This window comes from Phaenicophaeus curvirostris, chromosome 3 (assembly GCF_032191515.1).
Source record: "Phaenicophaeus curvirostris isolate KB17595 chromosome 3, BPBGC_Pcur_1.0, whole genome shotgun sequence".
Lineage (NCBI taxonomy): Eukaryota > Metazoa > Chordata > Aves > Cuculiformes > Cuculidae > Phaenicophaeus > Phaenicophaeus curvirostris.
The window spans coordinates 90,831,893-90,849,080 of NC_091394.1; the positions used below are offsets into that span (position 1 = coordinate 90,831,893).

General features: G+C 41.4%; 1 protein-coding gene across 1 annotated transcript in view; it reads left to right on the forward strand.

Annotated features, from left to right (window-relative positions):
- The window catches only part of CCN4 (cellular communication network factor 4), a 35,682-nt gene extending 19,728 nt beyond the window's left edge, over nucleotides 1-15,954 (forward strand). The window contains exons 2-5 of the mRNA XM_069854682.1: nucleotides 7,925-8,204; nucleotides 11,915-12,172; nucleotides 13,997-14,190; nucleotides 14,706-15,954. Of these exons, the coding sequence (XP_069710783.1) occupies nucleotides 7,925-8,204; nucleotides 11,915-12,172; nucleotides 13,997-14,190; nucleotides 14,706-15,005 (1,032 nt within the window). The 3' untranslated portion in view covers nucleotides 15,006-15,954. The remainder of the gene's footprint in view (nucleotides 1-7,924; nucleotides 8,205-11,914; nucleotides 12,173-13,996; nucleotides 14,191-14,705) is intronic.
- Nucleotides 15,955-17,188: the final 1,234 nt, after the last annotated feature.

Below are 17,188 nucleotides of genomic sequence, written 5' to 3' on the forward strand. Positions count from 1 at the left end.
AATACTTCTCTTTTGAACCAAAAAATCTTCAATGTTCTCCCATCATTTGTAAACTCTATGTACTGCAGATCTGCTTTGGCACTTGGCTGGGAAGAGGAATAAGTGTCATAGTCCAGGAGAAAGAAAGAAGGGGTCACATTTGATTGTTGCACAACTTCACTGCTGAAGCAGAGAAGCTGTACTCATTCTCAGTGAAATTAGGTTGGCTCTGTAATGGGAAGTGGAAGAGAGGATGGAGCCAGAAGTGCAGTAGAGCTAGGCTGGGTGCACAGAGTGGTGGACATAGAGGTGTAGAATTTGCCTTTGAAAGAACAGCACAGGAATCATGTGCATGGGGTTTGGCATTGCTGGTACTTAGAACTGCAGTATTACCACTATTCTTTGCCACTGCTCAGATCCAATCTGATGATACCCATTTTCTGGATTTAAGTGGGTTCCTGATTTGGTTTTCTAGCAACAGCTTCAGGCACTGGTCAGGCTCTGGTTGAACACTAGGATTCCATGATTCTGTGGAGAAAAGCTGCTTTCCCTGAAAAAGTATGAACAGACTATACCCAGATCAGATGACCAGGCTGTGGGTTGGTGTGCCTTTACTTCAAAAGTACTAATGCTGCTTTACTGATCTCTCTGCACACATAGAGCAAACTCACTTCCAATGCTCCAAGAGACTTTTGCCATGATTTTGCCTGGCAAAGGGTAAGATATCATAAAGTATATTGCTTCAAGCTGAGTCCTAATGCTCTGTAATCAGGCCCTAAATTAGCTTCAGGTCCTCCTAGAGTGTGCAAAGCTCCAGCGTCCTCTGTTGGTCCTATAAGGATGTTGCTGACCTACACGTCTTCCATCTGTATTCTCCATATAGCAGATCTCATATAATACCTTAAGCTACAGTTTCCCAAAAATGCCACACCTGGAGCAGAAATATTCTTTCCTGACATGACTCTACCTGGAATTGCTGTTGGTTATTTTAAGAGTTGTCGGCTCATCTTTTTTTTACTTAACTACATGGATGTAGTAATACAGTCTTACTGCTCATCTTTCATGGAGAATCTTGAAGTGTTTTTGATATAATGATACAATGATATATTAAATGGCATTTATGAATTTTTTTTATGAATCTACACATATCATATTTTCCAAAGGAGGAATTACAGTAGCAGTAGCGATAGCAGCAGATTCTCTTTCCTTATATTATCTCAAACATCTTCCAGCTACAAAACCAGACTTCTGGTATATTTTCTATTATCAGATAAAATAATAATTAGTTGCCAAATAGCATTTTTGTCTGTCCTTATGGTATAAGACGGGATGCATCTGCAAAATAGGATCCTCTTGTCTGTATTAAATGCACCATAGAACAATATTGGGTTTTGCTTCACTGTGCCAGAACCAGACTTTAGGTGGCAAAACATAGGACTAACCAGATGAAGACATCTTGTTGGTCATTTGATTTATGGCCATAGTCCACACGGGGTTTCGGCAAAGTATGCAGTCACAGGCTGACAGAAAGGCTAGTTGTCAGTGCCCTCTGGAGGTCTTTAATCCAACAGCTGAGGACAGAGAATTGGTGTCTTGTCCCAGTGCTGCACCTCTCTCCAAGTGAAGATGTCACCTTCCTGGTGTTCAGACTAAACCTCCCCAGCTACAGTTTGTGACTGCTGCCCTCTCTGAGAAGAATTAACTGATGTTAGATTACCCATTAGCCTTTTTGCCAAAGCTTAGCTCTTTGAAGCCTCAGCATCTTATCCTAGTCATGATCTTCATGTTTCTGACCATCTTGGTTGCCATCCTCTGGACTGCCAATTCCTTGATATTCTGTTTAAAGTGAGGGCTCAAAACTCTAGTCCAGGCAGTGAATTAAGCTATTAAGGTTTCACCAAGACCAGACTCTTGTCTGTATTCTGGCTAAACAAACTATTTAACACTAGCAAAATGAGAGAATAGCAAATATGGTGTTTAATACCTGGTTAGCAGAGTCCGCGATGGCAGTGTCGACTTGTTAATAATGCCTGAACATGTTTAGGCTACGCTATCCTAAGAAACTTCTACTTTTCCTGGGACAACACTTAGGAAACATCAGGTTGCTTTTTAATGGTGAAGTTATTTTCCTCTGAGCACTCCATGGAAAAATGTGAAGAAAATGGGAAGCCACACTGAGTTTGTCAGCAATATTTTGGCAAAGATGTGAATATATGTAATCTTTACTCTAAACTAACTTTACTTGTCTAAACTGAGTTAGAAAAGACTATTCCAAACATCTGCCTACATTCTTCCCACAGATATATTTCCCAAAATAAAGTTATGGGAAGTTGTTTATTTATCACTTACAGAAACACAGAAATCTTAATGATTAATTCACTGTGAATATTTTATATTCTTAGGCTATAAAATGTTATGCTTCATGCAGAATGTTCTTTTCTGCTCAGCCTGCAGTGCACAGTAAGAATAAATCCAACTGGCGTCTGACATCTGTGAAACTGTCTTACATTTTCTGGGTTTGGAGTCAGTTATTTTACAATATGTTCTGGAGATTTCATCTCTGGGATCAATTTTAATGAGGCATCTAGAAGCTCATGTGTGCTCTGGGGAAGCTGAGCCCTGAGTAACCATATTTTCCTCTTCACATTACGTGTCCTGTGGAATCTGATTTGTATCTCTGTTCTGATGCTAGCCTACTTGTCACTAGTCCTACCTTGTGATATTTTATGAGCATTTATGGGGACTTAGGGATTTGTAGCAGGAGTATAACAGTGCAGAAGTCCCAATGGCACCATGATTACTGGTGATCTTGCTGTAAGAACTGGCTCTTTGCTGACCCATCAGTTTAGGGTTTAATAACAGTGCAAATATACAGGCATGTTCAGCTCAGATATTCAAACTGAGTGAGATCGAGAAACAAACTTCTACCTTGAGGGTGTGATTTAAGCCCACTGATGTAAGCCAAGCTCTATTTTCCATTGTTGATGTGCCCATCTCTCTGACATGCGTTATGAGCTGTTAACTTCTGTCTGTTCTGTTATGAAACTAAGCAATGTCTGTCCTTGCCCAAAGATGCAGCTGAGGGATGGAAGGATATGTGGCCTTATTTAATCTATTATTTATCTTTTATTTTGCCTTTTTGCATTTACTTCTTTATTAAGCTCCAGATATTCCATTCCTCTGGAAATTGTGCTATGTCAGATTAGTATTAGGATGTTTGCAACTCTGTGACTGTGAACATGAGCCTCCAGGGGTGCTTTTAAAAATCATTCTGGTTAATGGGAACATTTAGCAGGGGGTACGTGGTGTTGGAGTTGGTTCAACAAACGCTTCTGCTTGTGCAGTCTAAATAGTTCAGCCAGTAGGTGGAACCAGGAGAGAGCAGATGCGTCATCTGGCAGAGGGACAGTGTAACTGCTTAGCCCTTTCCTGGGAGATGCATCCCTAGGTGTCGGAGTAGAGTTGTGGTTTTACCTTCAGTATCCCTGTTCAGGACAGACAAACTGAAATTCTGGAGTTATTTCTAATAGTGACAGGCTGATGCTGTCAGGCATGAACACTGGTGCATGAACATCCTCCAGGGAGGATGTTTGTTATCAGTCTACAAATCAGCTGATTTGATCACATAGTACTAAGAAGGGCATTGTAATAGATTTCCTCACTGACTGTTTTCTCTTGTGAATGTGCCAAAGATGCAGGATAGAGGATAATCCAGATCACGTTGTATCCCTCCATCAATGACATCTGGCATTTGCTTAGAAAGGCAGTATCAGAAATGTAGGTTAAAAGTATTCCTTTAATGTGCTCTACCATGAGAAATTTAAAGGAGCCTGCTCAATGGCATGTGTCCTGCAAAATACAGCTTGTGCAGGTGAGAGTGAGCTCAAATGTCCTTCTTTTAGACTGAATTACCATCAGGGATAAAACAGCAGAACAGCAGGAGGTGACAAGGTACTATGATTTGAGCAGACCTCTATCTGCCAATTTCTCGTAATCAGATCTCCAACTCTACCAGTAGCAGAGGAATTGAATTTAGCAGTCAACATCTTTCCTGGACATTTTCTTGTCAGGAAAGTGGAGGGGAAGAGCACCCTGCTCAGTGTGATGGGAAAAATACTTGAAAGAAAAAAGCTTTAAGAGTAAAATCTTGCAGCACAGAAACAGTGAAGTAAATACACATTAATATATTTTTAGACATCTGTAAAAACCAGAAGCAAAAGAATATATTGCAATGCATCTAGGGCTTTGCTGCTTGAAAGCAAAGGTAGATTTTTCCTCATACATCATATAAAAGTTCTATTATTTTACCATCTGGCTTGCAATTTGGACTTTATGCACTAATTTCAACACTGTAGATTAGTTTTCTCAGTTTTCAAAACTCAACCCCCCTTACAATTACAGTGTTTTCTACCAAACTGAAAATATGCTTTGCCAGTAGGTAGAACACACTGCTAAAATGCTGGTATCCACTTCATATCTTTGAGACTTTGATAGTAAAACTCATGGCTATTAAAAATATTGAGTTTGTGGCTGTGGTAGACAGTGAGCAATTTTTTTAATTTCTACTTATCTCTTCTTGATTGTGAACACAAAAATTAGCTGAAAATTGTTGCTAGTGAAATATTATCCTTTGCAGATGAAAAAAGAAAGTATTTTTGGAGTTTGCCAAGCATAAATCAGAAGCAACTTTAATAAAGATTTTACACCTATGTCAGGATGAGAAAGGCTTTGTCTTGATTTAATGAGAATGGGTTTGTACCTCCAAAAGTAGAAAAATCAGAGCTCGTGAATAACTTCTGGTGGAATATTTTGACATTTGCATCCAAGATAACAAACCTGAAGACCCCAAGTTGAAAAGTAGTTGTAAAGAATGAGTTAATTACCAGTACCTGGGAAAAGTGATGTCCTAGCAGGCACAGTCTTTTGTCTTTCTGACACTTTAAAATAAACTTGTCAATTCACTAGCACAGTCCTTTTTGGTGCAGAGTTTCTCTTCACTCTCATTTTGAAGTTCTTACAAAAGTTCTTTGCTGTATGTTGATTCACAGACACTTTTGTATCTGCATAGGGTAGAAGCTGTTTGCTTGCTCATGCTGACAATAGAAGCTAAGGAGTGTAAAGGGATTTACTTAAAGGGTTGGGCCATGGCAATGGGCTCTTTAAATAGCTGTGTGACTTTTGTCCATGTATCTCGATTCGATTATTAAGCACTTTTTTAATGATCATCAACAAAGTAAACAGATTTATTGCACTTGAAGAGACCTGTCTTCTGAAATGAAATACTATTGCACCTATTCAAATTATTGTGAGTGGAATGAAAAACACCACTATTAAAAGACCAGGGCTTTTCATTGATCTGAATGTTCCTCTTTTAACAACTTTGGCAGCATCAAGGAGTCTTAAAGTGGGAGTAAATTATATTGGTATGTTTTTGTTTAAACATGAGTTTAAATGTGATCTTAAGCCAACTTTAAGGCCAACTGTTTGTAAAGGGGGCCTTAATGGAATTGGGAATTGTGCCCAGAGCAAACACATTGCCTATTTGGCAGTGATTAGCAATGTGGTAACAATTTAGTGTTCTAAATACAGGGTAACTAATTACCACGGTATTTAAATACATCCTCAGATACAGCAACAGCAGGTTTGCAAATGTATTTTAACAAAATCTAAGTCTTCTGGTATGGAAATTATAGAAGACAATAAAACAAGAGCTTTGCAGAGGTATCCTGATGGATAGCTCATCAGCTGCGATTTTGCGGTTCTTGGGGTTGCTTCTCCCTACAAAGCCTTGGGATGGGGCATTTTCTTATGGACAGGTGGTGGAAAGCCTTTTGTTTGAGACATCTGAAACTGTAAAGAGGACAAAATACTGAGGAATATGTAGCACTGTACAAAGTACCCAAGAATGGATAGGATTGCCTTAGTAATTACTAGACCTTGACTTTCCTTCTCTGAACTATGTAGGTTTACACAATTAATCTTTGCAGCCCTTACATCTTGTCACCAGAAAGAGCTTCTGGATCACACGTGCCCAAGCCGGGTCATGTTCTGGCTGCTGTTGATAGCCTGTAAATAAACTCATTTGTTTCTGTGCCTGCGCTGCTGTGCCCTGCTTGACTTCCATGTGCAGCTCAGGTTTTCTGTGCAGAGATCCTAGTAGAAAATGCATACCTTTGCTTTGTAATCGTGGTGATTTGCACCCTTCCTGCACCATAAGCATAGCTAGTCATCCAGAGTTTGCTCTGCAGGGACTGGAGGGTTCAGAAGTCAATGAACCTCTGCCCTTCGTGGGTTTTTCTATGAGCTAGGGTACCGCAGCATTCCATTATCTCAGTAATAGTGATCTGAATGTGTCTACCGTAGTAGCATTAATGCATTAAACAAAATCCTTTTTCTACCTTGATTTACCTTGATCAATTTTATTATCTGATTGTCAAATTTAATTAATTTCCAGTTTGTTTTTTTCTTATTTGCCAAGGAAACGGAGATCAGGAAATGGAAACTTGGCTATATCCTCCTTGTAAGAATTTTCCTTCCTTGCTCACCATGCTGGCAAATACTTGTGCATGACTAATGGGAGAAATACTAAAATTATGAAGCTTCATTTACACTCATCCAACTTATAGGTCCCACGGTGACTCCAAGCAGGATAAATGCATGTGCCAAAAAGTGTAAGTGGAAAATGACTGCAGAAATATCTTAATTGTCTGGCTGTGTGAGCCAGTGCAACATCATGGGAACTGTAGTGTGAGACCTGGAAGAGCCCATCACAGACAGACTTAAGAACCTCATGACTACTTTCAGATTCACAGAGTGCATTTCAGCTGAATATGGTACAGACTCTGCAAAGGATGGATAAGGATACTTGTCAGAGTGCTTATAGGAAATGCATGACTTTTTAATTTGCTTATTTATTATTATTATTGTTAATTTTTTAAAATGCTGTAGTCACAGTGTAGCTTTGTTGCTTAGGGTTAGGACTGTCAGGGAGCTAAACTGAATGTGTATTGTGTTGTAGGTGTGGAGACAATAAAAAAATTTTTCAAACAGAAATGGGTGAACTTCTACTTAAAAATAGTCATGGATAATTAGGCAGATTTTGAGTTCAGAGGTTATCTTTTCCTGTCTTTAATCTCATCTCTGTTCAAGTTGAGGGGCTGGAATACTGTAAGGCAGAAGTTACTGTGGTATTGGTGCACTGCAAGAAGAGGCAAAATGTCCAAGACTTCCTCAGGAAGTCCATGATGGTGTGCTAGGGCTGTGCGTTTCAGTTCATCCTCACAATGCAGAGGTTCATGACTGAGTGTCTGTGGGGATGGCTTGCTCCCAGTGCCCTTATGTATTTATGGGGTCCCATGTTTTGATTGCAACATCTACTCCAATATGGATAAAACTGAGGAAGACAAGGCTAAACAGGGCCACATGCCACATGCTTTCACACTGCAACATGATGACTTTTGTCTGGCTTGATGACCTGAAAGGCAGTGACTGCTGCCTGACGAAGCCTTTGAGTATCCAAGAGGCCCTACAGACATCTCTCTCTCGGTGAATGGGTATGACAGCTATGGGGTCAAACTATCCTGTGCCAGAGCCAGGCACCACAGGGTGACACAGACTGAAGATATATCTCACCTTCTTCTCATGTATCAGAGGGGTCTTGACGTATGTGTCTTTATTCCTACATGGGGAAAGATCTCTGTTAAGTGATGAGAGGTCTGAAAAAGGTGCTAGTCCAGGCTGCAGAACATTTGCCTTCAGCTGGTATCTGAAGGGGTTTACAAGACAGCAGTGACTGCTCCCTTTCCATAGCTATTTGACATTTATTCTTTGGTTTCTTTGCAGTCTCCTTAGACGTGAGTGGGGATTTACTGAGGGCTAATCCCCACAGGGTTCACAGCCCCCTTGTCTCTGGAATGCTCTCCAAGCTGTGTTTCTTTGTTTGTAGGCCATTGCCCAGACCTCCACCACCATGAGCCCCACCATCCCTGCCGTGACAGAGGCCTACACACGGACTCAGTACTGTAAGTGGCCGTGTGAGTGTCCGAAGTTCCCACCTCGGTGCTCAGTAGGCGTCAGCTTGGTCACAGACGGCTGCGACTGCTGCAAGACATGTGCCAAACAGCGTGGAGAAAGTTGCACTGAGGCCGACACCTGCGATTTCCACAGGGGCTTGTACTGTGACTACAGTGGAGACAGACCTAGGTACGAAATAGGAGTATGTGCACGTAAGTGATGTACATATATTTTTGACATAGATACACATGGGTAGGTCTCCTCAGTTTGAACAGTGCCTGGTATTTCGTTAGATACCTGATTGTACGCTCATCAACTCTGCCATCCATCATCTTCCATTTCGTTATAGCTGTCTTTATTCTCAGTGCAGTCGGCTGGATGAGAAATGACATGTCTTTGAGCTGGCTGCAGCCAAGAGCAAGGATCAGCCAGCATTTGGAGGTCTTTATATTTGCAGGTAGATGATTCCCCATAACAGGAGGAGCTGCTGCAGTGGCATAAGGATGAAGGAAGCAGATATGCAGCTGGCTTTAAAGACAAGCAAAATGGATATCTACATGAAAACCATGACAATAAGGAGATGATTTTGTTTTATTCCCAATAGTGGATCTCTAGGTAGGATAACACTTGGTATCCTGTCAAGAAGGCCATGGATGAGTCATCTCCTAGCAAAGTTTCTCAGAGAAATTGAGGTCTGAGCCTTAATATTACAGTGGTTTCTGTTTTGTTGGCTGCCATGAAGCAGAAGGATTTCTTCCTGCCTGACATAACAAACTCTTGGTGGGATAATTCATGTGACTGGAATGTTTTTATTCCAGAAGAAGACAAGAAAGAAATAAAGCAATGTTTTGTATGTCAAGGATATATCCACTTGTTCTGAGATCCAGAATGTGATAGGAGTTTGATCTGCTCATAAATGTCATAAATGATTGAAAATCATTACTCTGGGAATGAGCAAAAAGGAAAGGATCATGAATGCAACCACGCAGATAGCTGATTAGAAAGGACATTGTCTATCAAGTTATTAGAACATATTAATTGTGGCTTTAGATTCATAAATCACAAAAAGTCATTTAGATGGAGGATCTTCTAGGCTAGAATATGAAGTACCAACAGAAATAGTAAAGGTGGAAGGAAACCTGGAGGTGACCTGATTGTGAGATGAATAGACAGAATAACTGATCTACAGGAAAGAAGAAAGATTGCAAACAGTAAGCCTCAATAAACTTAGAAAATCAGCAGACATTTTACAAGAGGCAAGTCTGAGCAGTAAAGAGGCTCAGGGTAGATGGCAATTTTTCGCAGAAATGATAGTAGGATTTGCTGTTCATCAGCAGAAGGATGGGCATTGCAGTAAGAAATGAACTTGGCTTTGCATTAGCTCAGTCACAAAAATAAGCATGCAAAAACTGCAGTCTAACCAGATTTTTGTAGGATATGGGCAAAATAGGAGGTATCTGTAAGGAGCTTAAACAGTGTTTTTCAAGATTAAAAAAAGATCCAAGGTTAACAAAAGAGGATATGAGATCATTCAATGGTATTGTCTGGAGTGTATGTGGAGCATTCGTGGGAGGTCTGTAAGAATAGATTAGACAAATATCTGTCAAGAATGACGTCGTTACAGCTAGCCCTCTGTTGGGAAAGGAAAACAATATAAATGATGTCTCAAACTACCTCAGCCTTCCTAGGCCTCTTTAAAGAGTTTCACATTGCTTTATGTTTATTTACTTAAATGTTTGTTTTCTTAGTTGATTTTTTTTTGTTTTATTGTAGTCCTCCCACACATCACAGGCATTTGATATGCCTGTGTCAACAGCACTGTGATGTAGGAAGATTGATCCCCAGCTTCCCCAGTGACATCTGGAAGTATTCCCAATCCAGGGCATTTTTGCATGAGTACTGCCACAACAACATATCCACGCTTACGTGACATTTATGGTTATATGGTAGGGGGCATTGTGGTGATCACAGCTGAGAGCCATGAAAAACAGCTCTTTCCATGGTTCAGAAGTGAAGCAGCTTGTCTCTGGCTGCTATAGAAAGCTGCGTTCCACCCCTTGCTTTCAGCATCAAGGATCAGCAGACACGTCCTTTCTTGTGCGCTGGGTAATATATGGGGTGCATCAGTCCACTCTGAGTACACCAGCTATTGCTCTGACCACAGGGTGGGGGGAGGCAAGAGAGGATCTTCCGTGCTAGGTGTTTGGGACTAACTGCTGCGAGGAATTTGCTTTGCAGCTGGATGCCGAAAGAATCTAGAGAATCCTGTATGTGCAGGACTAAAGAATCAATATAATCTGTGAAAAATAAAGAACCTGAAAGAGCTAGGAACTGTTATTTACAAAGAGAATGGAGTGAAACCATTGGAAATCCAGGTTGTATCTGTATTGGCATGCTGAGACATATCCCAGAATCTGGTCCCTTGGACGTCAGATGGGAGCTTGCTGGGACATTACAGATCTCCTTTGGATGCTGGCTTTTCTCTGCACCAAAGCAGGGAGAGCAACGTGCAGACCTCGTGCCCAGGTGGGAAGGCAGGTGTTGTGCATGTGGGGTCAGGAACTGTGACACGCTCCCAAATAACCTGACTTAGATGCAGATTCATCATGGTTCTGCATGAAGGCATTCAACAGCCCCTTTGTCTACGTTTGAGGATGTTCTCATGATGAACCTCTTTGTGCATGAGAGCTGCAGGAGGCTAAGTTACCACAGTCCAGGAGGGACATGTTGGTACACCAGGAAATACAGCTTTTTCTTAAACTCTCATAATCCCTGTGGACATCTAGAAGTTTAACTGAATCCTCAGCTCCAGCCTCAGCACTGAGCAATGTCTCTTCAACATGTAGGCTAAAGCATTATGAAAACTGGAACTGAGAACAAATTGGAGATCTAGATCTGTGCTTAAAATTCCAATAAGTCTCATTTCTGTGCAGAAAGAATTTGTGTTTGATGTTTTCATTCAGCCTATTCTAACATTAGGAAGCTTTTGCGGAATTGCAATCAGCATTTCAAATTGTATTGGCCCTGAAACAAAGCAGCTACATGGTAACTTTGACTTCTGACCGGACTTAAAGCTTGAGCAACCTGATCAGTGCATGCGCACTGCCTCCATGTGACCAAACATGAAATTGAAGTTTGAATATCCCATTCCAAGTTTTCCGCTACTGATTCCAAGTAACTGACCATAACTTCGAAACAAAAAAAGTTTCTGCTTTATACAACTTGTATCATATTTCCTGAATTAATGTGATTCCTATTCACAGGCAATCAAAACCCTTGATTTTTTTGGTGACTTTATTTAAAAATATACATCAAATACTGAGTTTCATGGTTTTACAGTGTGTTATTTCATTTTCCAAGAAAGTTGTTTTGTGATAAACTGAATAGTGGGACCTGGTTGCCTAAATATAGGAATCCAATGCCATTTTACATGCTCCTTTGCTACCCTGGCTGTGCTCCTCCTTCTGTTTCAAATGGGTACCAGTGTTGTGAAGAGCTGTGTCATATTTGCAGTTCCACGTAGCTCTCTCACTGGAAACCTTGAATTTCACTCAGTATCTGTTTTAATTAATTTGCTTGCATGTACTGTGAAATAGATTTTACTAGCATGCCATGAATTGAGTTTAAAGTGAGCATTTGTGGATAAAACTTGTTTCATTTTCTAACTTCTTTTTTTTTTTCCATGAAGCATTAAAAGATTTTTTTTTTGCCATGATTCAGAATGAAAACAGTTTCCCAGACAGTGTAACCACATTTGGCTCAGCATCATGTTAAATACAACGCCCTGCAGCCCATCTGTGTCTCCACATTGGCTCCGTTAGACCAGGGAACAGCTTGGTAAAGAAACATATCAGTGCTGTTTGTTGTCAGCATTATTTTAATGGTGCTCTGTGTGTCTTTCTCTCTTTTTCTTTTCTTTCAGAGATTGTCGGTGTTGGATGTGTCCTCAATGGAGTCAGGTACAACAATGGGGACACATTTCAGCCCAACTGCAAATATAACTGCACATGCATTAACGGGGCTGTGGGATGTGTTCCCATGTGCACAAATTCACGCCCTCCCCTTGTATGGTGCCCAAACCCAAAGCTGATTAAGATGGCAGGGAAGTGCTGTGAGCAGTGGATTTGTGATGACTCCAAGAAAATCAGGAAGACATCTCCACGCCACATCTCCTCTGCAGGTATGGCGGGAGTGAGGTAGACCTCTCCTTCATTGTCAGGGAATTGAAATCAGTCTCTTTAATCAAAGCATCCACTTGTACTGCCAGGTCTGGCAAGCATCTAATATGTCTCTCAACAAGGCACAGAGACTCCTATACACGGTGTAGGGAAGCACAGGACATGCAAACACCAGTGACGTGCTTGAACTCCTTAGTAGCAAAATGAGATTCATCAAACATGCTTGTGTGACAAAGCCCCCTTTGAAGCACACATCTGCTGGCACTTTTAAGATGCCACAAGTCCTTTTTACTTTTCACAACATATTATTTTTTTTTCTGTTTAGCCCCCCTGGAAAACAGAATGGGCTCAGTATAATTTGAGACTGAGGCTTTCTACCTGGGTTATATTGCTTTAATAGTCTGATTTTAAAGTTCTTGTACCTTATTAGTCCCAGACCTAGGTAACACTTTGAAAACAGTTATTGTGGTAGAAGTTTCACTGGCAATTGGACTAAATTGTCTTTGTGTTAGTATAGTGTATTAACAATTCTGGACTGATGACAATATTGAACTACCTATTTTATCTATCACGTCAGGTGTCTTCTTCCCTCACAGTCATATTCATAATGGGGATCATATATCCCACTGCACAGCAGGGGTACCGTTTGCCACAAAGATGGCTCCAAATACTTAAGATGGGCTCGCCTTGCCACATGTCTTAAATTTATCCTCTTAACACCTTGTGATGTAATGTAGAGATGTTACCTGCATTAGTCCCATTTTAAAGACTGTCTCACAAATACAGAGCTCAAGGAGAAATAGGCTGCTTGTTGTAGACCAGGATTGTTGTTCCTTGATGGTAAAGGTTTTTTCCCAGTCCTTGGTCTGTAATTTTGCTGCACAAAACAAAGTTGCAGTTTCCTTTCTTTGGGTTAAAATCACCAGAGTTTAGCCCTCGCTTCTGTTGCTGGTAGCTTTGAACTGTGAGGTAGGTTCAAATTCACATCTGCAGTAGAAATTGGCCTTGTGTCTTCATGCTTTGTGTCCCAAAATGGGCTTAACACAGCCTTCCTTTCCTGACTTTTTCTCTTATAAGCAGAAATATTACAGAAATGAGACTAGAATTTATTACATTTAATATAATAATTAGTATAATAACAAATATAATAGTGAACAAGCTCACTGCAGCAGAGTTTCTATCAGAGTTTTGCCTGTGGGATGCTCTGTAAGCTGCAGACAACTAGTGACTTTGGTCTGGGCTGTGAAGGAACCTGAAATGGCACTGTGGGCTGCTTTCAAAACAGAGCCCACCCTTTCTTCAAGTGGCTGCCAAGCTCCCTGATAGCTATTCAAGCTGCTCTTCCTCCCAGTGAAAGGCTGTGGCTGCTTCCCAAGCTCCTCAGCCATCCAGCAAAGACTGTCAACTGCTTTTTGCTACAGGGAATCAATTGAATGGGCTCAGAAATAAAACTTGGAGGGGGCCGGGGGCCGTGGAATCATGTCTCCTCCCTCTTCTGCACAGGCTGGCACAAGCTGCTGTAATTAAGTGTTTGTATTGAGGCAGCACCTGGGGGCCCCAGACAAGGACCCCCTTGTGTGAAGCTGCAAAGGGAAATAAAGAAATGAGTGCTGGCCCCAAGTGCTCACAACGCTGGAGGGTCTGACACAAGTAGGTCAGCAGCTAAGGGGATGGGATGAGAAGGCTTGAAGGAATGCTGAACAACTTTGCCATGGTTTAATTATTTGGGTTAGGGGCCTGAATGTGTAATGACTTGGGGAGAGGGTGTTTAATATGGAAAGCTGCCCTGGCTGAATAATAATAGAGGGTTAATCTGGTCTCTGCAGCTTATGAGGGAGAGGATGAAGCCTGGCAGAAGAACTGCATCGTTCACACCTCATCCTGGAGTCCCTGCTCAAAGACCTGTGGGCTGGGCATCTCCACCAGGATTTCCAATGATAATGATCAGTGTCGGCTCCTGAAGGAAAGCCGCCTGTGCAACATGCGGCCCTGTGAGGTGGATATAACCCAGCACATTAAGGTGAGGACTATTTCTCCACATGCCTCTTGAGCTTTGCCTGGACATGGGGTCAACCTTTGTTTGGCAGTGTTCAGGCCCCTGAGGGCTGCACTTCTAACCTTGGAGGCTATTAGAGTGTATATGTGGACTTTCTGTCTGGCAGAAAGGTGAAAAAACGTGTGCTTCCTGTGCTTCCACATGCCAGTATGAAAACTTTCCCGAGAGCTTTAATTTCAGCCAAAAAAGACAAACCAAGCCTGCTGTGCTTACTGCAAGTTCAGAAAGAGCTGTCATTCAGCTAGTGGAAAAGTGGTGGTGCACTACTGTTGTGGCTATGTATTTTGAAAGTATCCTCCTTGCAGCTTCTGGCTTCTATGATCTAAACGTGTTAATCTGTCGCACCCACTAGATTAGGACTCTAAAATTCCTCATAATGCCTTCAAAACCCAGTGTGTTGGGAAGGTTGTTTGCATGTCCTACCTGTGTAAACCATGAATATTAACCTGACTATTTTTTTCTGCTCTTCTCTGATTTAGCCTGGGAAGAAGTGCTTGGCTGTCTACAGGGCCAATGAACCAATGAACTACACCATCTCAGGATGTGTCAGCAAAAGTCCATATAGACCTAAGTACTGTGGCATCTGCACAGACAATAGGTGCTGCACACCCTACAAGTCCAAGACTATTGAAGTGAGGTTTCAGTGCCCAGATGGAACTGAGTTTTCCTGGAAAATCATGTGGATCAATGCTTGTTTTTGCAACCTGAACTGCAAGAACCCCAATGACATCTTTGCCGACTTGGCTCATTATCACGATTACTCTGAGATCGCTAATTAAATTGGCTGAATGCTGGAATTGACCCATTGCTCTGATTTTACAGAGGATTTAAAATAAAAGGAGAATCTTTCATCCACTGCCAATGTACAATTTGTTTTTTTTCCTCAGTTAGGATGTTAAATCTCCTTGTTTTTCCACACTGTTTTTGGAGAGGTCTTGAACAACCAGGGTTTTCAACTCTAATAGACCTCCATCCATTAATGACAGACAGAAATTACTCTATGCACAGATTCCACAACTTAAATGACAGATTTGTCGGTGCTGCCACATATTAGGCTAGCAATTTGTTTATTTGCCCAAAAGAAAGAATGGTACGCTAGTATGACAGCAAAAGTATGGCTGTCAATAGCTTAGACGTGAGCTTCAGACACTATTACTTTACTGTCATTTCTTAGATAATGTGGTCTAGGCTGGAGAATGAGCATCGGCATATATGTTTTCTTCAACATTAGAGTTCAGTCTTTGATGCAACTGACCCTGGGGACTTGACTCTGATCTCTGTCACACTGAGATTAGTTATAGAACTCCTCCTCTGTGGTTCTCAATCAGATCCCACCCCATGGTGAAATTCATGGGAAGAATGAATGGCTTCTCTTGAAATAACTGTTTAAGGAGTCCTTGTTTCACTGCCTCTGTGAGATCCTCTGTGCCCTGCTCTCCTTGAACTCCCATCGATCTCTTGGAATATCTTGCACCAGGGACATTTTCACATTTTCTCAATCAGCTCTGATCTTGAGCCGCCCGAATGCTCTGAATCCAAAATGGTCACCCCAAAGCTCACATTTTCAGAATGGATCTTCTTGTCCATGGACTGCATACTGCTCCTAGCTTAGCTTTGCAGGGCTGAAGGATGAAATGGAGAGTCGGGTGAGAGGTAAATGACAATACCTCATGTGACACTATATTCACATAAAAATTATGTGATCTGTGCATGGGGGTCACCACCTCCTCCTCCTCCTCCATGTGGTGTTACCAGCATGGAGGTCGTGTTTCCCACCGCCAGCTTGCCAGTGACATATACTGGCTGGGGTAAATGAAAGAGACACATGCTAAATGAGAAAACAGGTTTTAGGTTCTCCATCAGCTCTGTGCATGAATGGATGCAGAAGGAGAGGACAGGCCTTGCCATAGCTTCTGGCGTATCATTTGCAACTGGGCTGCTACTTAAAGTAAACATCAATGTAAACATTTTCTGCAGAAGTGGTTTCACATGCAAGTGTCAGCTAAGAGAAGAAAAGAATTGTCATTACCTTTCCAGACAATAAATTTATCATCATTGAGGGATGACAGAGGTAGGTTTTCTCCAACAAGTGTTTAGTACAGCACCCATGTACCATAGCACATTTGCTGTTGCTTCAACTGGGAGAGCAGAAATGTATTTCTGCATGGGCAACTACTTCCAAAATCCCTGCTGGCGTAGCAGAACTACTGAGTAATACATGTTCTGGTGACTGGACCAGTACATGACCGAAATTCGTGTGATGCAACGGTTTAAAATCAGTCATTTGTTTTGTTTTAGTTCCAGCTGTTGAATTATCTGTCTTCATCTTGATATTCCAGAGGAAGTTAGATTAGTTCCTAGGAGGCAGAAATCTTCCTGGCTCTCACAAATAAAAGCTTCATGCAAGCAAGCTGAAAATAATGCAGTCCCTATGTAAACACGTCTAGGAGAAATGCTGTAGATCTTCAAAGCATCTGTTCTTGTATACAAGTATTTGGCACATGATTTTTTCATAGAGCTAGGTCATTCAAATCTTTGACAGTTTTTTGGGTTTTTTGAAGCTTCCGTGAAATCCCCAGTGGCAGAAAGGAAGGGTGACTCCTATCTGCATGCTCCAGAGCAGGTGCAAAGTTCCTCACCTGTTTGTTCCTCTGTTGATAATGAACCTGAAGACACTAGCATTTTAGAAGATTCAGCCTTAGGACTGCCTTTGGCCTGGATGATGTAACAGGAGAAGTCACATCTGACCTTTATACCTCCACCCAGATGAGACCTCAGTACTTGCAAGACTGAGCGTATTGCATACTACATTTTAAATTTCATGACTTGGCAAAAAAAAGTCCATGAGAATACATGAAAAGGAGGCCTTGGCAAAGAAGGTGACAATGTTTTCCAAAAGGGAAAATGTTTTTTAATGAGGTGCTTGGTAGAGAAGCCATACTGGACATCTTTCTCAGTCATA